Source organism: Mauremys reevesii, linkage group 4, assembly GCF_016161935.1.
Source record: "Mauremys reevesii isolate NIE-2019 linkage group 4, ASM1616193v1, whole genome shotgun sequence".
In the NCBI taxonomy this organism is placed as follows: Eukaryota; Metazoa; Chordata; order Testudines; family Geoemydidae; genus Mauremys; species Mauremys reevesii.
The window spans coordinates 144,329,674-144,355,758 of NC_052626.1; the positions used below are offsets into that span (position 1 = coordinate 144,329,674).

The 26,085-nt window shown below is 44.2% G+C and overlaps 1 protein-coding gene across 1 annotated transcript in view; it reads left to right on the plus strand.

Annotated features, from left to right (window-relative positions):
- LOC120404066 (E3 ubiquitin-protein ligase RNF213-like) overlaps positions 1-26,085 on the plus strand; it is an 81,757-nt gene that overhangs the window by 1,201 nt on the left and 54,471 nt on the right. The window contains exons 2-10 of the mRNA XM_039536074.1: positions 2-130; positions 1,094-1,158; positions 1,857-2,007; positions 9,762-9,903; positions 10,505-10,678; positions 21,303-21,436; positions 22,738-22,895; positions 23,473-23,676; positions 25,064-25,257. Of these exons, the coding sequence (XP_039392008.1) occupies positions 79-130; positions 1,094-1,158; positions 1,857-2,007; positions 9,762-9,903; positions 10,505-10,678; positions 21,303-21,436; positions 22,738-22,895; positions 23,473-23,676; positions 25,064-25,257 (1,274 nt within the window). The 5' untranslated portion in view covers positions 2-78. The remainder of the gene's footprint in view (position 1; positions 131-1,093; positions 1,159-1,856; positions 2,008-9,761; positions 9,904-10,504; positions 10,679-21,302; positions 21,437-22,737; positions 22,896-23,472; positions 23,677-25,063; positions 25,258-26,085) is intronic.

A 26,085-nucleotide genomic window follows, 5' to 3' on the forward strand; every position in this document is an offset into this window, starting at 1 on the left:
GGTGAATGGTGCACTGTTCACTTGGATGATCTGCTGCCTCCCGAGACCTTTGCAGCCAATCTGGGACAACTCTCCAAAATGACAGTCGCTGAGATTTTCACGAACAGCACCCGGCAGGGAACCGACACAGGTAACCGACTTCTTGCTTTAAACCCATCTCTGACGTGGTGTTTTACCTTCTGCCATTTCCCTGCCCCATAAGGGGATGGTAACATCCGTGGATTGAAGTTTAATCGAATAAGGAGACATTACTCTATTCTAAGAAGCGACTGTGCAAATGGAGCTGTGGGGTTCCATACATGTTCCCTCTTAGGACTCAATTGTGATTTGGCTACACACCCACACAGAGGAGTAAGAATGGGAAGGGAGTCCCATAACACTCCTGCCTGGGCCATCTACCCCAGGGGGTCCAGTTGCGCAGGAGTCAGAGGAGCTACTTGGTCACTTACTCTCAGTCTGGAGTGGGTGGACAGGGAGTGGCAGGGAGGGATGGAGTGCTGCACTCGACAATACACCTAGGGTGTCATATTGTCTTCACATGCTGTGCTTAGTGACACTTGTGTAGCCCCTGTTAAATTATATGCCACAAATTGGACAATTCCATGGACAATGCACGGTCCAGAGTAGAATCTGACTCCTTCTCACGGGGCAATATTAGCTCTGGTGGGCTAGAAAAGGAAAACGCAGTGAAAGGGAAGCAAAAGTAAAGCTTTAGACACTGGATCTGACTCCAATACACAAGAGAGGGGGGTTTTTTTTGTTTTTTTTTGTTTTGTTTTTTACAGATTCCTTTTCAGCTTAAAATCAAAAAGCTGGGTCACACTTTCCATGAATGTTCCATTTATAAATAATCTTGAAAGGTTTAATAAATGATATTTTAGTAAATAGTTAATCTATCATTATTGATTATTATAGTCTAATATACACTTAAGCTTATAACCATAGCCTGTACCCACCTCTATGCACCTTCTGATGTGTTCAAAATTTGAAGTGGAACTCTCCTCCCATTTTCCAACCAGCTCTACTGGTTTGTCATGTGAGCTATTTGTTTCGCTGCAACAGATAAGTAACATGCAGTTACTCATCATTCAAGGTTGTCCAGAGGATTTTGCTGCCCCTGAAGACGGTAAAAAAGCCAATGACTCCCCAGAGGAAAATGTAAGTTTCTTATTTAACTTACCTGCCATAAGTGAGAACTATCAAATCCAGTGCCAGCTTTTCATATATAACAAGACCAAACTGGGGAGGTCTCTGCTTGTGCGATTCCACTGCCCAAGGGAGGAAAGGTGGCAGGGCATCACGCCTGCTGTTTTAGAGGAGATCATCAGCCATTCTCCCTTGTTAAGTAGTGTGGGAAAGTTGGCCCTGTGGTAAGGCTCTAGGCGTAAGCTTCAGGAGTTCTGGGTTCCAGTCCTGGCTCTGTCACTGACTTCCTGGGTGACCTTGGGAAAGTCACTGAATGTCTCTGGGTGTCAGTTCCCCCCTGTGACTGAGAGGGGGAATAGCACTGCCAACGACATGGGGATAAACTCATCGGTGTTTGTGAGGTGCTGCAGAGATGGGGCAACATGAGATAGGTACAGGAATTGCAGCCTTGAGATGCGGCATGTGCCTCCCGAAACTGCTACAGAGATTGCCAGGGAGCAGCGCAGGTGCTATACTGCTGATGTCCATAAAAGTGAAGAGGAGGGATGGTCTAGTATTCTGGGCAGTAGCCTGGGACTCAGGAGACCTGCATTCAGTTCCTTGTTTTGCTGCTAACTGCGACCCTAAGTCAGTCACTTAGTCTCTTTGTGTCTCAGTTCCCATCTGCCCAATGGGAACCAATAGCATTGCCCTGCCAAATATTTTTCCAGCTGCAACTGATCGGCACTGAATTCATGATCAAACAAAGTGTCCAGAAAGCTGTGATCCAGCTGGAGGATAAGCAAGACAACAGCCAGCGAGCTACAGAAAGGATACAGATTCTCTATGATGCACTTTTTCAGTCTCAGAGCAAAAATATATGTGAGTATAAACAAAGGCCTTGTATTTGTGTGTGACTGGATATTACAAGAAGTTTCAAGAACAAACTGGATGGATTAGTGGTACAATGAGCTAGGGCAGTGGTCCCCAACCTTTTTGTGTGGCAGGTGCCAGACGAAGGACCGTGGCGGCGGTTGAGCATCCGCCAAAATGCCGCCAAATTTCGGCGGCGACGCTTCTCGATGACGTCGCTTGTCGGCAGCAAGCAGCGTCATCCAGAGGTGTTTCCACCGAAATGCTGCCGAAATTCGGCGGCATTTCAGCGGATTCTTGAACGCTGGCCAGGATGCGAGCGCATTTAGATGCCCCCACGGGCGCCAGCACTGTGTTGGGGACCCCTGAGCTAGGGCACTAGCTTTACAGGTGTGGATTCCTGGGTAAATCCCATTTGGACATCAAATGCAAATAAAAAATGAGTGTGGAGATCTTTCATGCTGTTGTGCTGTGAACATTTGTTAAATTCTACACAGTAATTCAAGGCAACTGTGCAATCATCCTTAGTGATTAAATGTGATCCAGCTTTAAACAAACTAATGTGTAAATATTTCAAACTAAGTAGATGGAAGGTGCTTTCTTTATGGAGGGAAATTATAGCCTAATGGCATGTCTAGTCTTGATTTCATAGCCAAAACTGATGGAAGGAGCCACATAACTCGTCAAAAATTTACTGTGAAAACTTTCAATGGAAAATTGTGTTTTTGACAAAACAAATTTTTTCTGTGAAATGTGTCAGTTTTCTTTGAAAATGTTGCCTTTTCATCTAAAAGCTGAGCAACCAAAGAGCCAAAACCTTTGAATTTGGAAATGCCACCAAAATGTCTCTTGGGAGCTGTAGTTTGGTTACATCATGCCCCCATTCTCTTCTGTGGGCTGGACTCCCAGCTGGACTACATTTCCCATGATGTACTGTGACTGTGTGAGTCCCATGATATATCATGGTGCCTCAGGAAGTGGTGACATCATGGTGCATCATGAGAGATGTCATCTGGCTGGGTTGCTTGGCCCATAGGGACCAGGGCTATGGGGCACTTGTCACACGGCGCTTCTTTAGCTACCCAGTGTGCCTCATTGCATAGTCTGTTTCCATATTCCCTAAAACACAAACAGGCCCAGCCTGTTTCCTTTTCACCACGTGTTCCTTTATTTCTCAGTTATCCAGCAAACAGAACATGACACGGGTACTGCAGGAGGAGACGTCTACACGGCTTCTCTCCTCCGCACAGTTCCCCCTGAGGTCTTCCTCCCTGCTTCCTCTTCATTATATCTTTCCAATGACTGCTAATCATCATCATCCATCATCTTAAGCAGTCATGAGATAAGATGGAAGGTCCTCTCATGGATTGGTAACTGGTTAGAGATAGGAAACAAAGGATAGGAATAAATGGTCAGTTTTCAGAATGGAGAGAGGTAAATAGTGGTGTCCCCCAAGAGTGTGTACTGGGACCAGTCCTATTCAATATATTCATAAATGATCTGGAAAAGGGGGTAAACAGTGAGGTGCCAAAATTTGCAGATGATTCAAAATTACTAAAGATAGTTAAGACCCAGGCAGACTGCGAAGAGCTACAAAAGGCTCTCTCAAAACTGGATGACTGGGCAACAAAATGGCAGATGAAATTCAGTGTTGATAAGTGCAAGGTAATGCACATTGGAAAACATAATCCCAGCTGTACTTATAAAAAGATGGGATGTAAATTAGCAGTTACTACCCAAGAAAGTGATCTTGGAGTCATTGTGGATAGTTCTCTGAAAACATCCACTCAATGTGCAGCGACAGTCAAAAAAGCAAACAGAATGTTCGGAATCATTAAGAAAGAGCTAGATAATAAGACAGAAAATATATTGCCTCTATATAAATCCATGGTACGTGCACACCTTGAATACTGTGTGCAGATGTGGTCGCCCCATCTCAAAAAAGATATATTGGAATTGGAAAAGGTTCAGAAAAGGGCAAAAAAAAATGATTAGGGGTATGGAATGGCTTCCGTATGAGGAGAGATTAATAAGACTGGGACTTTTCAGCTTGGAAAAGAGACGACCAGAGGGAAATATGATAGGGGTCTATAAAATCATGACTGGTGTGGAGAAAGTCAATAAGGAAGTGTTATTTACTCCTTTTCATAACACATGAACTAAGGGTCACCAAATGAAATTAATAGGCAACAGATTTAAAACAAACAAAAGGAAATATTTCTTCATACAATGCACAGTCAGCCTCTGGAACTCTTTGCCAGAGGATGTTGTGAAGGCCAAGACTATAAAAGTTCAAAAAAGAACTAGATACATTCATGGAGGATAGGTCCATCAATGGCTATTAGCCAGGATAGACAGGGATGGTATCCCTAGCCTCTGTTTGCCAGAAGCTGGGAATGAGCGACAGGGAATGGATCACTTGATTACCTGTTCTGATAATTCCCTCTAGGGTACCAGGGCTAGATGGACCTTTGGTTTTACCCAGTATGGCCATTCTTATGTTCTTATCAGCCCAGCAATTACCACCCAGGTGTTCATAATCACCCAATAGAAAGTCTTTAATTGCTCCCAGCTGAGCTTGCAGCCTTTTTTGTGCTGCAGTAATGTCAGTGATCAGGGTGCTACAGCCAGCTCTCTGTCACATGCACCCTTTCAGACTTTCCATGGGCCACCAGTGAGGGTCTCCTGCCTTTCACCCAGAACAGGTACACTCAGAAGGTGAAGGTTTCCCCCACAGTTCCATTTCGATCCATAGGTTGTCACACCAATCACACCCCAGTGACCTTAGCTCTGGGTTCAGGCTCATATACACTAAAGTAAGTTGTTCCTCCAGATCCTCAATAACAGGATCTCTCTCTCTTCCCCAGACTTATCTTGCCCCTTGCTTGGGACTATCAGGGTAAGTTCACCCATCATGGCCTCCTTCTCATGACCCTTCTCCCCTTCTTCAGCCTTCCCCTTCTCTCAGGCCTTGCATGTGGCTTGTTCCTCCTGGGAGTCAGCCATGCCTCTGTCTTCCTTCTCCCCTAGGAGTCCCTGATCTTGTACTTGCTGATCCCCTGCCCTCTTCTCAAATTCTTCTCACCCCCCCCACCCCCACCCAAGTTCTCCAGCATTTTTATTCTTTCTGAGCTCACTCCTTTAGCCTAGGGTCATCTCACACCACCCCTGGAGGGTTACTTGGAGAGTGTACACTTGTGATCGCTTCACACAGACCCACCTACTGGGGTCTCTCCCTCTATCATCTGCCTTTTTTGTATAAGGGAAATGAGATCCAGTTAGTTCATATCATCAGTCCACAGGGCAATGATTGTCTGCAATCACTCTCTGCCACCTAAACTACTGTCCTCTAATCCCCTTTTTGGTGCCGGTTTAGTACCTGTATAATGTGCAGACAGGAGAGAGATAGTCACAGTCATTGAACAGTTCCAAAGTTTCTGTTGCCTGGGCACATTGCACAGTGTTCCTGGCATGTGGTCAGACTCCTCCTCTAGGTATGTTAAAGAATAAAGTTACTTGGTGGTGCTTCCAGTGAGACAAGGGGTTAACCACATTAGGGCCGTGGCTATCACACTTGAACTCACAACTAATTTAACTCTCACAAGCACACAAATTAAAAACAATAACTGCATACTTTGTGTAAGGATTTTATTAAGGACAAATATACAATCAGTAAAAATTTTAAATGATTAATATGATTAGAGATATTATTAATGCTTTTTACCTACTAAAGGCTGTGCCAGCAAGCATACTAGATCATGTGGAAACCCCCCCCCCCACCATGTTCCTATTAAAAGTGTCTCCTCCTCAGTTCCATCTGACCCCCAATCTCAGGTACCCAGAGGGTGCACGTGGAGACATGCTGCAGGCCTGTGGGGGATACTGTTAGAAACAGAAACATTATATGGGGAATTGGCAGTGCAGCTCTTGATGATCGAGTCCTGTCGTAGATGTAATGTGCCTTAATGATGCAAGATTAGACCCTCACTATCTACCTATGTAACTATAATACAGTATACTCACTCAGGTCCCTTTTCTGGCTGAGCAGTCAGGAGATTGGTGCAGGAAACCAGTCCGTCCTGGGGATCACTAGAGAGGGACTTACCACCTGCTCCCTTCTGGAACAGTACTGCTGTCTTTAAAGCTTGGAGCTTGGGTTGAGTTGCAAGCAGGTTGGGTCTCTTGATACAACATCTGAGATCCGGTGTGGGCTGCCTGCAGGAGACCCTGGCTATCTCCTCGTGTTGCTGGCAGGCTGGTGGCAGGAGGAGCGGGTTGTCCCCTGCTGAGGCTTTTCTGCAGGCTAAGCTTACAGACAAGCCCACTTGTGGGACCTGGAAGGGCTGCGCTGGTCGGCTGAAGGGCCCCTCGCTGGCTGGTCTCTGCCATATGGAGCGAAAGCAGCCAGGGCTAGTCACAGCCTCCCAGCTTTCCTGGGCATCCCAGGCTCTGCACAGGTCAGAGGCTGCTTGCAGCGCTGCCTGGCTGTCCTCTGCCCTCCAATTGGGCTGCTGCTGACTGCTGTTGTCTCCCCTCCTCCCACTGGTTGAGTGAGGACCGTTGCCAGGGTAACTGGGGGACAGGGCCGGCGCTTCCATAAGGCGACCCTAAGCGGTCGTGTAGGGCGCCAGGATTCGGGGGGTGGCATTTTGTGCACTCCCGGTTCTGCTCCTGTCGCGCCGCTGAAGAAGGACCTTCTGCCGATGTGCCGCGGAAAACAGCGGCAGGCAATTGAGCAGCTCAATGACTGCCACTGTCACCTGCGGCATTTCGGCGGAGGGTCCTTCTTCAGCGGCGTGATGGGAGTGGAACCGGAAGCGCCCGCGTGCCCCGGGGGGAGCGCACAAAATGCCGCCCCCGAATTCTGCCTAGGGCGCCAGAAACCCCGGCACCGCTCCTGCTGAGGGATCATATTCCCCTCCCCTTCCCCCTGTTGCCAGGAAAGTCAACAGTACAGGACTCAGTTGCGGACCCTGTGGGGGCCCAAAAGGGGTGTCCCTTCTCTTGGGGCATAGCCCTGTGCTTTGGGGGATGGGGGGCTGCACTCCCATTGCCAGTGGGAAAATGGCCACGGGGTAAATATCTCACAGTGGATTGTTATCGTCACCCCTTTCTATCGCCACTGCACCCTAGCCAAGGTGGCCCCATACAAGGGAGCATGCAGCTGCCAAATCTACCAAGCCCCCTGTGGTTCTCCAGCTTATTCTTACAGCATCCATCTTTATCCCAGGGCCACCTTTTACACCTGCCATGCACAGATCTCCAGAAACCTGCAGTTCATGTATGGGCAGTTCTGTGTGTGTCCTTTGCCCCCACATGGGTAATAAATTTCTTTCCCTCTTCCCTTTTGTAGGGGGTTGGTGTTCGCTACGTGGGCAGCCCGCTTCCACATAATCCTCCGTTATTTTTAACGTGACCTCTAAGGATTCTGATGCCTCCAGACCCAGACTCTAGTGACTTCAGAGAGGCTCTGTGTAAACAGGTCATGGATAATTGAGTCCATCAGGGTCTCTATATCCTGCCTATCTGGCCTCCAGCACTGTGTGGCCCAGTGTGACAGTTTCCATGCAAATGCCGTGGGACGTATCCCGCCGTGCCCTCTGGCTGGTCCAAATTTTTGCCAGTATCACAGACTATGGCTTGATGCTCGCTCAGGGCCATACAAGCCACCTGAGCCGCGCCGGTCAGATAAGGGGCTAGCCATAGCGCCCAGGCTCCCTTGTCCCATTCAGTGCTGGTAGCCAACAGCTCAAACATCAACAAAACCATATCAGGGTCATCTCTCGGGCTCTCTTATATAGGCCCACTGCACGATTTCCAGTTCTCTCACTGGAACTTATCAGTCTTCAGAGGAGCTGTTGCTGTACCCGAGACCACTTTTTAATAAACTGCTGTAACATCTGCTACTGCTCCGTCTGCCAACCATGAAGTGCATGCCAGCTGGGTCTTCTGCATCCTTGTTGCTTGACTAGCCAGCACAGTATTTCCTCCATTGCATCCGGATCCTCCTGCCCAAGCACTGGTCACTCCTCGAGACTCCTTTTCTCAAGCCAAGAGGAATACAATCCTGGACAAGCCCCCACGTATCACAGTGCGCTTCTTCAGCTACCTGGTGTACTCCCTGCCTTGCCTGTTTCCATGGTCCCTCAGTCATTAGCACACTCAGGCTGTTTCCCTTTCACCACGTGTACCTTTATTCCTCTGTTCTCCAGCAAACAGAACATGACACAGGGACACTGCAGGAGGAGACTGCTACACAGCTTCTCTCCTACCCACAGCTCACCCTCTGAGCTCTTCCCGCCATTTCCTGTTCCTCCCTATTACTGCTACTCATATTAGCCCCTCAGTTACCACTCAGGTGTTCGGAATTCCCCAACACAAAGTGTTTAATTACTCCCAGCTGAGCCTGCAGCCTTTTCTGTGCTGCAGTGATCAGAGTGCTACAGCCAGCTCTCTGTCACAGGCACACAAACAATAACTCTAATGAGGCACTGTGGTGGTGTTTCAGAATCAACATTTTTCATCTTATTTTTTTATTTTTTTATTTTTTTTGCTGAAAAGTCAAAATCTTCCCTGGGGGGCAAAGAAATTCTAACCAGCTGTACTTTTAAATACTAGTGGACTGCTTCAGTTTCTAGTATAGGCAGGGGTAGATTCTGCTGTCAGTTACACTAGTACAACATGGAAGTAATTGCACTGAATTTAATGATGTAACTACAGATCTACACCAGAGTAGCTGAAAAAAGTGAAGGTAGGTCTACACTTAAAACACTACAATTGTGCAGCTGCACCACTGTAGTGCTTTAATGTAGACACTACCTGCGCCAGTGGGTTTCTACCATCAGTATAGTTAATCCATCTCACCAAGTGGCAGTAGCTAGGTCAGGGATCAGCAACCTTTCAGAAGTGGTGTGCCGAATCTTCATTTATTCACTCTAATTTAAGGTTTCGCGTGCCAGTAATACAATTTAATGTTTTTAGAAGGTCTCTTTCTAGAAGTCTATAATATATAACTAAACTATTGTTGTATGTAAAGTAAATAAGGCTTTTAAAATGTTCAAGAAGCTTCATTTAAAATTAAATTAAAATGCAGAGCCCCCCCGGACTGGTGGCCAGGACCCAGGCAGTGTAAGTGCCACTGAAAATCAGCTTGCGTGCCGCCTTCGGCACCCGTGCCATAGGTTGCCTTTCCCTGAGCTAGGTCAACGCAAGATTTTTTCTGTTGACCTAATGCTCTCTAAGCCGGGGGTTAGGTCGGTATATCTACATCTCTCATGGGTGTGGATTTTTCACGTGTTTGAGAGATGTAGCTATGCCAGTGTAAATCCCTAATGTAGACCAGGCCTGACAGCCAAATGGAACCCTCAGCTGTTACATCTCACTTTTTTCTTTGAACCTTTACGTAAGAGTGTCTTGATTCCAATTGCAAGGTCAGATTGCTTAGGCCAAAGGAACTGTTTCAAAAAAGACAAATAGGAAATGTGTTTTCTCCCCTCCCCCATGAAAAATTTGAACTTTTTGTCCAGAAACAAAACATCTGAAAACGGGGGGGAAAAAATTGGCCCAAAACTGCTGAAATCTAAAACATTTTTGATTTTCAGCTGAAAATTCTCAGGTTTGGGGGTTTCTGACAAAAAAAATGTGAGGAAAGCAGAGACTTTCTGCCCTACTTTTCATTTAATTGAAAACACAATTTTCCATTTAAAAAAATGTGGACCAGCCCTATTGTGGGATAAAATGATTTCTTTTTCTTTTATGGCTAGTTGCCTGTCATTTTATGGAAGTGTTGAAAAGGAGAATTTGTAACCTTTTACAAGAACGAGAGGAGATGAGTCATAAGCCTAGAGAATGGCTTTTCCGCAGAGCTTTGTCTAGTGAGTTCATCCTTGAAGGCACTTCATTCAGGTAACGTATGTTCTTGTATAGTGGCATCATGTTGGCCATTTGAATTTCAAATAGCTCAACTTTTTGGAATACCAAAGAGATGTGGTATGCTTCTATCACGTCACTTAGAGCATTACTGGAAGGGGCTAAGATACAACAGTGATGAGGTTAGTTTAAGAACATATATAGAAGAACAGAATATGTTTTAAATAGCACAGTTAATCAGGGTGTTGGCAATGAAATCCTAGGTCATTGTAGCGAATCTAGACAGTTAAAGGGTCTTATTGTAACAGAAGAAAATTGATCAGCTGTATGAAATGTGTTGAACCTTACAGATAAATACTTGAAAGTTTTGGAAATTCATATTTATGGTATTCAGCCACTGCAGACAGCTGACTCCCAACCTGCTTGAGAGACATCATCCAGCCAATGCTAAATTTGCTCCCTGTTTTGTCCTGTGTGGATGACTGTGCTTATTATGATTGTTGGATATTTACATAATTGTATCTTAAGGCCCAGCCCTGCAAAGCAATCCTCATGTTACCGACACACAGAATGGGCTGGTTGAAGGGGGGGAGTTGAATTAATTATTTTATAAGACATGATTTTCCTTGTTTTTAAGGCATCTGATCTGGATTCATTTGGAAGACATTGTGGCAAACATGTTTGCCCAAATTCTAGCAGTAATTGATGCAAACAACAACTTGGATCATATCACTCAAGAAATTCCTATCTCTGACCTCTGGCTCCAGATGTTCAAAGATGAATCATTTCTGAAGATTAAGTATACCAGCAAGTAAGAGACCACTGGGAAAGTTCAGACTCTCAGGAATAGATCTAAGTGGAAAACAGTGTTTCCATTGTGCAAGACCTTTTGAGATTTCAACATTTTTTTTCCCCATCCTGAGTTGGAATGAAAAGTTGAAATCTTGAAAATTTTCACAAACTGATAATCTAAAAGCATTTAATCTCAGCTCCATTGTAAAGTTTAATTTAGATTTTGACCTTTTTAAAAAAAGTTTTTACCTTTTTTTAGTATATATTAACTAAAATAGCTAAATGAAAAGTCATTTCAAACTATAAACCAATTTTTTTTCAAAAATGTCAAAACAGGATGTTTCAATGGTTTTGAAACTTTTTTCCAAAAATTGTTCAGATCAGGAGGCTTGTTGAAACTGACCCTTTCCCTACAAACTGTTTTGGTTTAATTTAGGGCTGTCTGTCAAGCGATTAAAATAATTAATCGCAATTAATCACACTGTTAATAATAGAATACCATTTATTTAAATATTTTTGGATGTTTTCTACATTTTCAAATATATTGATTTCAGTTATAACATAGACTAAAAAGTGTACAGTGCTCATTGTATGCTTATTTTTATTACAAATATTTGCACTGTAAAAAAACAAAAGAAATAGTATTTTTCAATTCACCTAATATAAGTACTGTAGAGCAATCTCTTTATTATGAAAGTTGAACTTACAAATGTAGAATTATGTACAAAAAAAAAACTGCATTCAAAAATAAAATATAAAATGTTGGCCTACAAGTCCACTCAGTCCTATTTCTTGTCAGCCTATGACTTAGACAAACAAGTTTGTTTACATTTGCAAGAGGTAATGCTGCCCACTTCTTGTTCATAATGTCACCAGAAAGTGAGAACAGGAGTTTGCATGGCACTGTTGTAGTTGGGTGGCAAGATATTTACATGCCAGATGCACTAAAGATTCATATGTCCACCATTCCAGAGGACATGCGTCTATGCTGATCACGGGTTCTGCTCAATAACAATTCAAAAGCAGAGCAGACCGTTAAAAGTTGATTTTCTTTTTTGGAGGTTCAGGTTCTGTAGTTTTCGCATCCGTGTGTTGCTTTTTAAAGACTTCTGACAGCATGCTCCACACCTCATCCCTCTCAGATTTTGGAAGGCACTTCAGATTCTTAAATCTTGGGTTGAGTGTTGTAGCTATCTTTAGAAATCTCACATTGGTACCTTCTTTGCGTTTTGTCAAATCTGCAGTGAAAGTGTTCTTAAAATGAACATGTGCTGAGTCATCATCTGAGACTACTATAACATGAAATATACGGCAGAATGCAGGTAAAATAGAGCTGGAGACATACCATTCTCCCCCAAGGGGTTCAGTCACAAATTTAATTAATACATTATTTTTTAAAGAGCGTCATCAGCATGGAAGCATGTCCTCTGGAATGGTGGCTGAAGCATGAAGGGGCGTATGAATGTTTACATAATTGTAAACATTGTTAGCATATCTGGCACATAAATACCTTGCAATGCCGGCTACAAAAGTCCCATGCAAACTCCTGTTTTCACTTTCTGGTGACTTTGTAAATAAGAAGAGGGAAGCATTATCTCCTGTAAATGTAAACAAAGTTGTTTGTCTTAGTGACTGGCTGAACGAGAAGTAGGACTGAGTAGACTTATAGGTTCTAAAGTTTTGCATTGTTTTGTTTTTGACTGAAGTTATGTAACCAAAAAAAAAATCTACATTTGTAAGTTGCACGTTCACAATAAGCACTATGGTACTTGTATGAGGTGAATTGAAAAATACTGTATCTATTGTTTATCATTTTTACTGTGCAAATATTTGTAATAAAAAATAATAATATAGAGTGAGCAGTGTATACTTTGTATTCTGTGTTGTAATTGAAATCAATATATTTGAAAATGTAGAAAAAACATCCAAAGATATTTAATACATTTCAATTGGTATTCTATTGTTTAACAGTGTGATTAAAACTGTGATTAATCACAATTTTTTTAATTGTGATTAATTTTTTTGAGTTAATCGCATGAGTTAACTGCGATTAATCAAGAGCCCTAGTTTCAATGAATTGTGATTTTTACAATGAAAAAATGTTTAATCAAAAATTCCTGACTGTCTTTTCTCAGGATTGAGAAAAACCAACCTCTCCAGATCTGCAAATGTACAGTGCTATAGCAATGAGAGAAGTTAGAGAGTCTGAGCATGGTGGAGAGTGTGTTCATTAGACAAGTAAAGGCACAATGAAATTGGAAGGCAACAAATGTATATAAGAATTAAGCCATGGAACTCACTGTATCGGAAGCCAAAAATTAAGTAGTTCTGTTTACACACAAGTAATCCCAGACAATTATGGGCACAGAATTACAGGCAGTCATTTGTGCCAGCTTTTAGATGCATTGTTATTATAATTGTTGTTGTTTTGTTGTTGTTATAATCTTAGAAGATTAGGGTTGGAAGAGATCTCAGGATATCATCTAGTCCAGCCCCCTGCTCAAAGCAGGATCTACTTATAGATCCATACATTATAAAACCAGAATGGAGTGTTGGAATCATAGAACCCTAGAGTTAGAAGGGACCACAAGGGTAATCTACTCTAACCCCCTGCCAAGATGGGGGGGAGGGATAGCTCAGTGGTTTGAGCTTTGGCCTGCTAAACCCAGCATTGTGAGTTCAGCCCTTGAGGGGGGGCCATTTGGGGCAAAAATCTGTCTGGAAATTGGTCCTGCTTTGATCTTGGAGTTGGACTAGATACCTCCTGAGGTCCCTTCCAACCCTGATATTCTACAATTTGTTGTGTCTAAACCATCCAAGACAGATGGGTCAAGCTTTGGCAGCTTGTTCCATTGTCCTGCTGTTCTTACTGTTAGGAAGTTTCTTCCTGAGTTTTAATCCCAAACTGCCATGCTGTAGTTTGAACCCACTGCCTCTCATCCTGCCCTCTGTGGCAAGAGAGAACAATTTTTCCTCCATCTTTTTATAGCAGCCTTTCAAGTATTTGAAGACCGCTATCATGTCCCCTCTTAATCACCTCTTTTCCAAACTAAACATACCCAGTTCCTTCAGCCTTTGCTCATGACTTGCATTCCACCCCCTTGGATCATCTTTGTTGCTTGCCTCTGGATCCTTTCCAGTTTCTCTACATCCTGTCTATACTGCAGTGATAAAACTGGACACACAACTCCAGCTGAGGCCTAACCACTGCAAAGTCGAGCGGTACTATCACTACCTGTGACTTGCATACTATGCCTCTGTTAATGAAACCGAAAATTTCATTTGCTTTTTTTATAACAGCATCACATTGTTGAGTCTCATGTTGAGTTGTGATCCACCACAACTCCCAGATCCTTCTCAGCAGTGCTGCTGCCAGGACAGTTTCCCCCATTCTGTATTTGTGTATTTGATTAATTCTTTCCCAAATGTAGCACCTCACATTTGTCTTTGTTGAATTTCATTTTGTTGTCTATAGCCCAGTTCATCTTCGAGTGCTTGTTCACGTCCATTCCAATTAGGTGTGAGCGCGCCACGTGCATGGACGTCGGAAACTTTTTCCCTTAGCAGCTCCCGTCGGGACGGCAGAGGAATCCCCTAGAGTGGCGCCCTTATGGCACTGTATATAGTACCCTGCCGACCCGACCCCGCCCTTCAGTTCCTTCTTACCATCAGTGGCAGCATTGGAACGTGCTCTCTTGCTTGCAAGTGAACCCTTAGCATTCTAGTTACCAGTTGGACAGTTTGTTGTTAAATAGTTAGTAAGTTAGTTAAGTATAGTTTAGTTAGAGGTGACTGGAATTAAGTTACAGCCACCAGCCTTGGGCTGCGGGACATGCCGCAAGCCCAGGGGTTTAAAGTTTGCACTACCTGCCTCAAATCAATGCCCAACAGTGATCCACACGACTCCTGCTTTAGGTGTCTGGGGGAGGCACACCAGGCTGAGCACTGCAAAATCTGTAAGGCATTTAAGCCCCATACTAAGAAAGAGAGGGACTTTCACCTTAAGCAACTGCTCATGGAGGCTGCTTTACAGCCAGTGGCGCCAGACCACCCTGTACAGGGCCCAGGCTCCTCAGTAAGAAGTGTCCCGGCATCAGTTCGCAATTTGGCACCGGGCTCAAAAGATCCCCAGTACCATAAATCTCCAGCACCGAGACGAGCTGACCAGCCCTGGCACCGCTCAAGCTCCCTGGCACCGCCAAGTGGCATAAGAAAGGGGAAAGAGGATGATCCTCTCAAAGAGCGACCAAGGCACCCAGAGAGGCTCCTACAACTCAGAGGCAGGACTCTGTTTTGCATCAGGAGACGGCACTGTTGACTCCGGCACTGCAGGCACTGCTGAGTCCGTCACTCAGCGACTTTGGTGCTGACCAGTGCTTAGAGGAGGTCTTGGAGCCCCCCTCCAGGCCTGATATATTTGAGACTGCAAAGGACCTCATTGAACTGTCAGTGCCCAAACCTCTCCCATACAGAGAGAATCCTCCAGCACCGCCCAGAGGGCTGCCATCCAGAGGGAAACTGGCAATGGTGCGCTGCTCGAGGTTACAGATCTGGCACCGCTCACGGCACCGTTCTCATTCGAGCTCACCACAGCGTCACTCCCCAGCACCGACGACCCCACAAGAGGTGATGGCACTGGGTGAAGAGGCTCCCTCAGAGCCCCCACCATGGACCCGGCACCACTCCACGTCATCCTCAGATACTCGTCACCAAAGCACGGTACCGGCCAGTTCCCCGGCACCGTATTCACTAGGACAATCCAGATCTAGGGATAGCCGGTACAGCTCACCATCACAATCCTCTTGACATCAGTCCATAAAGCTGGAAGCATCCTACCTCCCTGGGGTGAAGAACGAGTTGGCAGATTACCTCAGCAGGTCCTACCAAGCTCACGAGTGGTCAGTCCAATCAGATATCCTGCAGTCAATTTTCTAAAAGGGGGGTTACCGCAAGTCGATCTATTTGCCACCAAGGACAACAAGCAGTGCCCTCGGTTCTGTTCATTTCAAAATCACAGCCCGGGCTCCATCTCCGACGTGTTCTTAATACAGTGAGGAGATGGCCTGAAGTATGCCTTCCCTCCAGTCCCGCTGATCCACTGGGTCTTGCTCAAGATACGCATGGACAGAGCAGCAGTGATCCTGCTTGCCCCATCCTGGCCACATCAGGGTTGGTATACAACACTGCTCAAACTATCAGTAGATGCTCCAATAGCCCTACCCCTGCATCCAGACTTGATCACTCAGGACCACGGGCGCCTTCTCCATCCAAACCTACAGTCCCTGCACTTCATGGCTTGGAAGCTCCGTGGCTAAACTCGATGGCAAGCCAGGGCTTTCAACCAGTGAGACAGATACTTCTTGGCAGCAGGAAGCCTTCCGCAAGGTCAACTTACTTGGCCAAGTGGAAAAGGTTCTCTTCCTAGTGTGAACCCAGGCATTTGTTATCGGTCCAGGTATCTATCCCAGTTATACTGGACTACCTGCTCGACCTCAAGCAAAAAGGCCTATCATTTTCATCCATCATAGTACACCTGGCGGCTATCTCAGCCTTCCATCCAGGGGATACTGGACATTCAGTGTTCACAAATCCTATGGTGGTGCGTTTCCTCAAGGGAGTGGAGAGGATATACCTTTACTCTCGACCACCAGTACCAACCTGGAATCTGAAACTGGTCCTCTCCAAGCTCATGGGCCCACCATTCGAGCCTCTGGCCACTTGTTCCTTCCTTTAACTTTCATAGAAGGTAGCATTCTTGGTGGCCATTACATCAACAAGAAAAGTGTCTGAATTAAAGGCTCTCACCTCTGAACCCCCTTACACAGTGTTTCATAAGGACAATGTGCAGCTTAGACTGCACCCTAGATTCCTCCCCAAGGTGGTCTCCCCATTCCACATGGGACAGGACATTTGCCTGTCTGTGTTTTTTCCAAAACCTCACACGAACCTGCAGCAGCAGAGCTTGCACATGCTAGATGTTCGAAGAGCCCTAGTGTTCTACATAGGGTGCACAAGGCCATTTCAGAAATCAACCAGCTGTTCGTGGCCACAGCCGAGAGGATGAAGGGCCTTCCAGTATCTTCTCAGCACATCTCATCCTGGATCATGGACTGCATTTGCACATGCTACGAGTTGGCTAAGGTCCCAGCTCCGGCAATCACAGCCCATTCAACGAGAGCTCAAGCGTCTTGGACCGCCTTTGTGGCACACGTACCGATCCACGAAATCTGCAAAGCAGCTACCTGGTCCTCAGTGCATACGTTTACAGCCCACTATGCCATCAACCAACAGGCCAGAGATGATACAGCAGTTGGCAGAGCGGTCCTCCAATCAGTCATTCTTTGACTCCTACCCACTGCCAATGGACAGCTAGGAAGTCACCTAATTGGAATGGACGTGACCAAGCACTCGAGGAAGAAAAGACGGTTACTTACCTCTCGTGACTGTTGTTCTTCGAGATGTGTTGTTCACATCCATTACAATACCCGCCCCCCTTCCCCTCTGTCGGAGTCAATGGCAAAAAGAAACTGAAGAGGGGACAGGCTGGCAGAGTACTATATACAGCGCCATAAGGCGCCACTCTAGGGGGATCCTCTGCCATCCTGACAGGAGCTGCTAATGGGAAAAGTTTCCAACGTCCTGCATGCAGCGCGCGCACACCTAATTGTAATGGACGTGAACAACACGTCTCGAAGAACAAGAGTTACGAGTGGTAAGTAACTGTCTTTTCTCCAATTTATCAAGATCCCTTTGCATTTTAGTTCTGTCCTCCGAAGTGTTTGCAACCCCCACCACCCAGGTTTGAGTCATCTGCAAATTTGATCAGTATGCTCTCTATTCCTACATCCAGGTAAATAATAAAGATATTTAATAACACCAGACCTCAAACAGATCCCTGTGGAACCCCACCTAAGACCTTCTTCCAATCTGACATCATTCCATTAATAGTTACTGTTTGTTTGCTGTTGTTTAACCAGTTATATATTCACTTAATTCTTGGTCTACTGAGCCTGCATTTCTGCAGCTTACTTATGAGAATGTCATGTGGGACTGTGTCAAAGCCTTGCTGAAGTTCAGGTATATTATGTTCACCGCATTTCCCATATCCGCCAAACCAGTTACCTTGTCAAAGAAGGAAATCAGGCTGGTCTGGCATGATTTGTTCTTAGTAAATCCATGCTGGCTGCTAATGATCCTCCAGGTATTTGCAAATTGAATATTTTATACATTGCTCTAGTAGCTTCCCAGGTATCAAAGTCAGGCTGACTGGTTTATGGTTCCCCAGCTCCTCCTTTTTAAAGATGGGCATCATGTTAGTCCTTCACCAGTCTTCTGGGATCTCTCCTGCCATCAATGAATTTGCATTTATTTTTGCCAGTGGCTGTGATATTTCTTCAGCTAATTCCTTCAGCACCCTGTGATGAACAGCATCAGGGCCTGATGCTGCTCTGGCATGTTCTTTACTTACCCTAATCTGCAACCCTTCCCCTTTATTGTTTGATAACTTTGCTAGTCATCCGGTTACATGTTGTTTTTTGTGTGAAGACTGAAGCAAAGTAGGTGTGAGCATCTCTGCCTTCTTATCATCCATTATCAGCTCATCTTTTCCTTTGAGCAGCAGACCCACACCATCCCTAATCTTTCTTTTTACGTCTGACGTATTTGCAGAACCCCTTCTTGTTGTCGCTAACATTTCTTGACAGTTGTAGTTCATCCTTTGCCTTGGCTTTCCTGATTGTGTCCCTACACGCTCATGCTATTCCCACATAAAAACTTCCTTGGTGACATGCCCCTCCTTCCATTTCCGGTGTGTGTCCCTTTTGATTTTTAGTTAGCTAGAAAATTATGTGCTAGGATTATTTAGTCTGACCTCCTGTCAGGCCAGAGAACCTCATAACTTCTCTCTAAGCTATAGCAGATCTATTAGAAAGATTTGTTTTGACTTAAAGGCTTCAAGTGATGGAGAATCCCCTTGGTAAATTGTTCCAGTCCTTCACTGTTAAACATTTGTGCCTTATTTCTGAATTTGCCTGGCTTAAGCCGATCTCTAACGATCAGAGACCAGGATGACACTTGAAGTCGGGGCAGTTTATCCTTATCTGCTACTGCAGGTTTCTGACACTTTCCTCTGCATCATCTGGTGCTGGGTGCTGTCACAGACAGCAGACTGGGCTAGACAGACCTCGGTGCTGATCCAGTCTGACAATGCCTGGGTTCCAATGTTCCTAGCTACAGCCTCCAATCACTGGGTCTTGCTCTGCTCGAGGGGCCCCAATCTGCTAGTCACTCAAGATACCTAATTACCTGATTTTTTTTCAGGTGCATTCAGACTGCATGATGTTGAAGTGGGTGCAACTGGTGATGCAAATTATTGTCCCTGTAATGTTTTTACACGTTTAATGACACCTGTTTATATGAAAGGCTATTTTTTTTTAAATTTAGGCTTAAATGTAAATGATCAGTCCCAGTGTACATGGGCAGGGACTCCTGTGTTAGACTGTTATGAAGAACTAGGGCTGTCTCCTGGGTCTGACACTTGGGCCAAGTAATCCGCCATCTGTGCAGTCTCCCTCATACAACCAATGAAATTGTTGCATACAAATTAACTGCAAAATAAGGGTGGTGATTCGTTGAGTTACCTCTGATATCACAGTGGTCTAGGACTCTTGGCAATGGCATGGCATAAACACATGCTTTACTGCAGCTGTAACCTGCATGGGTGTCATTTGTAAAGTCAGAATGGCTGAGAACTTAAAAATTGGATGGTAACAGATGGTACATCTCCTTAATGATTGAATCTGGTAATATTCTGAACAAAAAAAGAGCCCTCAGCCATGCTTGTAGCTGTTTCACAGTGACGCAACAGGCATTCTGTACCCCAGGGTGTGACACACAGAGTGACAGTCCTGGAATCTTATTGAAAAGATAATGCTACTTTATCTGTCATAGTACTTATATGCATAGTATGTACATTAATGAGTGTATTGTAAGATTTTCAAAAGTACCTGAGTAGTGACTGTTCTGGTCCTGGCATACACAGAGAGGAGTTAGATAAACAACGTAAAATGTTCTTGCTGGAAGGTTGCTTGTGACACTACTTTATTTCTTAGAAATCAGAATGATAACACACATTACCCCAAAGACAGAGAGACAAAGCAGGCTGCTCCCTAAAACAGACACACACAATTCAACCCACCTTCCTCTAGGCTGCCTGTCTGTAGACAGACTGCTGGTAAGCCCAGATCACACACTTCCCTACAGAGCTCCCTAACCTGCAAGAAGGATCAGGAAAAAAAAATTAGTGACAGCCCCATTTGATCAGAGTTTTCAGTACACCACAATGAATGCAAATCCTATTGACTTCCATCAGATTTCCTCTCAGCCCCCTGAGAGGAAAGAAGGGCTTATCATCCCACTTTACAGATGGAGAAACTGAGGCATGATAGGTAACTTGTCTAAGGTCACATGCTGGTAGAGCTGGGAACAAAAGCTCAGATCTTCTCAGTCCCACTCCAAGCCCTCAACCACTAGACCCACCTTCCTCCTATAAATTATCACTGTAAGGAATTGTTTTGTGGGGCTGTTCAGGGAAGGGCAGAGGAAGTAATCCAGGGCCTGGAGAAACATACATATGAAAAACTTAGACTGGGGTTGTCACCTGAGAGAGGAGACATGACAAAAGTGTACAATAGTGACTGATGTAGAGAAGGGAGCATCTTGTTCTCTCTGTCTCATAATGCAGGAACAAGGGTGTAGGCTGCTAGTTTGTTCCCTCCCCCAGGAAGGTCTTACTCTATGCCTTTACCTCTGGGCATGGTTTATGAATTCAAACAAAAACTCACAAACTAACACAAAACAAAGTTATTCCCCTGCCCATCACAGGCTGTAGGGGCCCGGGACCTTTCACTCTGCACCTGTCTGCTGCAGAACCAGTCACAGGAGCCAACTTTCCCCCTGTAGCTCTTCCCCAACTGAGCACTCTCAGCCTTTTAAAGAGAACACCTGACCCCTTCCTAGCCAGGTCTGATAGATGAAAATAGGCTGGCTGGCCCCAGGCCTATGGCCCCTAAAGGGGCAGACCACCCTTTTACAAAAGGGACAATCAATGAAATTGAAAGGCAGAAAATTCAAACCAGTCAAAGAAAATATTTTTTTCCCCACATAACGTGTAATTATCCTCTGGAACTTATTGCCACAGGAAGTCACTGAGGCTGAGAATTTAGCAAGAGTCAAGAAGGGACTAGTCATTTCTACGGATCACAAGAATATGCAGAGTTAATATAATGAATGAGGACAAAAAGTTTGGAAAGGATATTAAACCTTGGTTTCTGTGCTTAAACCAATTTCTAACTGTTAAACACCTAATGTGACAGGCAGATTACCCCCCGCCCCTGCCCATCTCCTCCTGTGGGTTTTTACACCTTCCTCTGCAGCATCTGGTGCTGTTGGAGAGAGGAGATCAGGTTAGACTGACCTTGGCTCTGATCCCATCTGGCAGTTTCTCTATTTTTTTATTAAATTCCTCTCTAGGAGTGTTTATCTGTAAGATGAAGCACACGTCTAAAGATGACTGATGGGAGTAAGACATGTCTCTAAATTGCTTAACAGTGTGTGTGTATATGTTTGTTTTTTAAACACTCAAGGGCCCCTGATGCTAAGATTTCTGTGTTATCAATGACCGAAGACCCCAGCATGTCTGTGTTGTGCCGCTTTCCATTCAGCTGGGTTCTGAAAGCTCGCCTGGATGAGATATGGGAGACAGTCCATCGGGTGAAAGGTAACGTCACACTTCCTGCGTCTGTTAAAATTAACTGCAGTGGAAACAAATATGGGACCCAATTCTCTGCTTGCTTTTGCCAGGGTTAATCCAGATCAGGTTTATAGAAGAGCTACATGGGGAGGAGATGTCTCGTAATAGAGAGTGCTTGATCTAGCAGAGAGAAGCAGAATGAGATCCACTGGGTGGGAGCTGAAAGGAGACAAATTCAGCCTGGAAATAAGTAGTACATTTTTAACAGGGAGGGAAATTAACCATTGGCACAACTCACCTAGGGACGGAATGGATTCTCCATCACTTGTAGTCTTGGTTGTGCTTACCTAAAGTTGGTTGAAAAATTTTAGTCAAACAGTTTGGTGTCAGAAAATGCCATTCTGAGAACTGAATTTTTTCATGAAATTTTGTTGATTTAGATTAAATTTTGTTAGAAAAATTGAAAAAAAACTGTTTAGAAAATGTCAAAATATCTTGTTTCAACATTTTCAGGAGAAAAGTTTAATTTTTTTGTTCTAAATGTCATTGTTTTGAAGTTTATTTTATATATATACACAAAATTTAAATTAAAAAATGGTCAAATCAAAATAAACCATTTCAAATTTATCAAAATTAATAATTTTGATCCAAACAAAAAATCTTAACTTAATTTCGTAAAAACTTTCAGGATTTGGCTTTTTGTCATGATTTGTGGCAAAAAAATGCAAAAAGTCAAAATTCTTCATGGGACAGAAATCTGTTTTCCAACCAGCTCTACTTTTAACTCAGCCAAATGCCAGGATCAAAGAATGTAGGTCACTCTTACCAGATGGCGGACTGTATCCTGGAAATCAGTGACTTGGGAAAGGAATCTGTAGATAGATCTTGGGATCTAGGTACTCTCAGACTGGGTCTCAGACTTGCAGATAAATAGGGTCTGTGCTTAATCTACTGCTTCTTAGAGGAGTCTTGCTGGTGGGGGGAAGAGTTCCTCATTGAAAATTGCCCTGTCAGACTGTCTGAGCCTTCTTGTCCTTTGCAAACTCCAGTCCTTCATTCCTTTAAGGAGGAGTCACAATTGCTGCACTCTCCACCCAGCTACAATGACATAGAACCACCCCACCCAACTAGAATGACCTAGAACACTGCATCATAATTCTAATAAGTAGCCATTTGTAATGGAGAAAAACAGGATCCTTTTTTCTCACCATGCTTATACTCTTGCCCCCCCCCATTCACTTCCATATTAATAATAACTAAACAATATTTATAGTGCTTTGCTATAACTGAATAAGTCCCTCTCCTTTGTTCATTCTGTGTCATTCTAGATTATCCAAAGGACCCTACTATGGACTCTGCTGAGATGTTTCAAAGCTCTATCCTGAATATGCCGGTGCCAGATGGCAATAGTCCAGAAATGGTTCAGTGTTATGCCAGTGATTTTGTGAGGATGGCTTTTCCAGGGCAAGATGTTCAGGTTTATGAGGTAAATGAGTTTTTGCAAAAAAGCTCTTTTAAACATCACCAGACTGAATGATTGGGGTAGAATTACCAGAGGTATAGTAGACAGATTAGACTTAATGCAGAAAAAATTAAAAATTTAGGGCCAGATCCCCAATTAGTATAAATTGGCTCACTCCATTGGAGCCAATGGGCCAGATCCCCAGCTAATGCAGGAAGTATCTGATTGCCTCAAAAAAATTCAATTTTTTTTAGACTTTTTTTAAAATCAAAAAGCCTGAGTTTTTTGGAAAAAGTTTTGGTTTTGATTTTTGACTGGCAGAAAATTTTCTGCCAAAAATAAAACCCACTTCTCCAGCTGTACTGTTTTTGATAATCACACTTTACTGAAACACTGTATTTGCTCTTAAATTACTGCTAAGTGCTCTCAACTTTAACTGCATTTTAACAACATTTTTTGACTGGGATTAGAATTAGTGATGATGAAAATGTCATACATCTTTCATTAAACATGGCAGCAACGGAGAACTTAATTCTATGGGTCAATCGCTGTTCCTGTGGTTGAGGATGAGTAGAAATAATACCTTGTACTTTATCACCAGATTTTGTCAAATGTTCTCATAACTGGTGCGAAGCGGCTCTGCGCCTCTTTGGCACCTGACAACGTGGGGTTTTCCCTGGTTTGGCTGCACATTGAATATTTCTACCTACAAGAGAATTATCAGCTGTTCATCAATTTAGTAAAGAATGAAGAGACTCTAGCCAATGAGCTGCAGAAAGTTTATAAAGAAGACACAACTAAAATGGTGAGCGAGGTTACCTGAACAGTGTTTCATTGCTGCTCTTTTCAACCTGTAATTGTAAATGGGAATCATCATCGAGAGGGTGTGTTTCTACTGGATCCCACAGGGATTCGTTCTTGGCACTACACTATTTAACATTTTTATTGATGGAAGAATAATCACAGGTTTGGGTTGAGTCTGCCCCATTTCTCAGCAGTTTGTCCTGAATTTGGTATTCTCAGTTGTGACCCACCGAGGCATGGCGACATCAACTTGAATAGCCCATTCACAATGTGCTGGCTAGACTGGATGTAAACTACCTGGTGGGTGTCACCCCAGGAGCAAACACATTTGAAATACTGGTATATAGTCAATATTCATAATGTCAGATACAACAATGACACATGCATACAAATAGGATAATCGTATTCAGCAAATCGTAACTTTTCCATTCACACCTTACATGATATATAATTGCTACAAATATTACCCAAAGTGTAACAGTGGTAGCAACATGATATACATGGTTATATTTTAATCCTATAACATCACATCCACCACAACTCCCAGATCCTTCTCAGCAGTGCTGCTGCCAAGCCACATGTGCTTTGTATAATACAATGTTCTTTGCATCAGGGCCTCATCTTACTACAGTCACTACAATTTTAAGCCAGCTGGTTTTGTTTGATGCAAGTGCCATCTAAACTGAACCAGGAGCTGTTATCCAAACCAGTTTTAACCACTCTTTAGAAATGGCTTATACCTGCCATGGCCCTGTCCACATTAACAAGCCAGACCAGGTTAAATCCAAGGCAGCCTGAACCAATTTAATACCATGGTTGAGGGCTGGCTCCCACTCCCGTGGATGTCAGTGGGAAGATAGATTGATTTCATGGGGAGTTAGGTCAGGCTTAAAACGTGGTTAGGTAACAAGGTCCTTGACTCAGCACACTTAAATCCTGAAGAGGGGGGGGAATGATGTTCTGTAGCACTCCATTACCATCTGCACTTCTCTCCCTTCCACTAAGGTACTGCTTGTTCCTTTGCCTCAGCAGCTGGATGTGTAACACACTGGCGTAGTAGTTGTAATTGTATCTCGGCTCCTGCCTGCCTTGACATTAGTGGGGTTATCTCTTTAGCTCAGATGATGAGGATCTTTGCTGCTGATGCTGAATCACCAGAGCTCAGTCCCTGCTGATGAGCAGATCTTGCCTGAGAGTGCATGTGTGTGCGCGTATGTATGTGTGTGCAGTCACAAGTCATTGCTTCATAACCTACTCCCGTCCCATTGCTTCATCTTTTCAGCAAGTGATACTCCTGCCCTTTTATTTTCTCTCCTCTTTGCCCCTCACCCCAAAACACAATGGCTAGCTCAGAAATTCACGGGATTTGTTTTTAAATGTCATTATAGTTTATAGCTCTTGATGCTGTGAACATCGTCCTGAAGCAGCTGCAGCCCACAGAGAAGGAACTTCTGCCATTCAGCGCCTGCCTCACCTGGCTGAAAAGGATCAAGTCCATTAAGCACACTGTGGAGCTGATCACATCGGACGACTACCAGATGAGACTGTATGATAACAAAGAAGAATTATTGAACAGCGTATTGTAAGTGTTACTACCCCTGCCAAATCATGTCTATATATTTTAAAGAATATAAAACTTTTTGAAAATGTGTAACAGTCAAAACTTTTCTGTGCAAACTTTTTTTCCACCAGACAGAAAGATAGGTTTTCCTTTAAACAAAATTTTTGCAGACAATTTCAGATTTCTTCAGAATTTTCCAAATGTATATAGAAAAAACTTGAAAACTAAAAATTTTCCAGCAGTTTTCAGCCAAAAATCAATACATGTTTTGATTTTTTGCATTTTTTTACCAAAAACTTTAGTTACTAAAAAAAATGGGTTTTGTTTTCTCAATGAAAAGTCATAATTTTCCATGGGAGAAAAAAAAAACTCTCCATGTTCTAACTCTGTGCTGCATGGTGGCTCAGTGTTTGCTGTGACCCCATTAGTGGCTGGTTGTAACGGTGTTGGGACTCATCACCACAGCGCCTCCCGCTGGTGACTCCAGGAACTTGCTCAGTCCAATGGAGTGCCCCCTTCTGGTGGTGTCCCATCCGTCATCTCGCCATCGTTTGGCGTGTGGACCCGCGTTGTTCCCAACCTGCGGCATCCTCTTCGAGTCACTGCCATCCGGCCGTGCCCCTTAGTCCATCCTCACCCCCTTCTGGGGGGGGAGGGTGTCAATCAGCTGTCTCTCTGTGCCTCAGCCAATGTCGGCAACTGCACCCCCAAAGTCACACCCCTCTTGGCAGCCCTAGACAGCCACTCCTGTCAGCTGGGTGTAAGGCAAGGGGGAAGGAAGGGACCCAGGCCTGCCCACTACTCTGAGTCCTAACTCAGGGACCCTCTAGTGGCAGCCGTCCTGCCCTC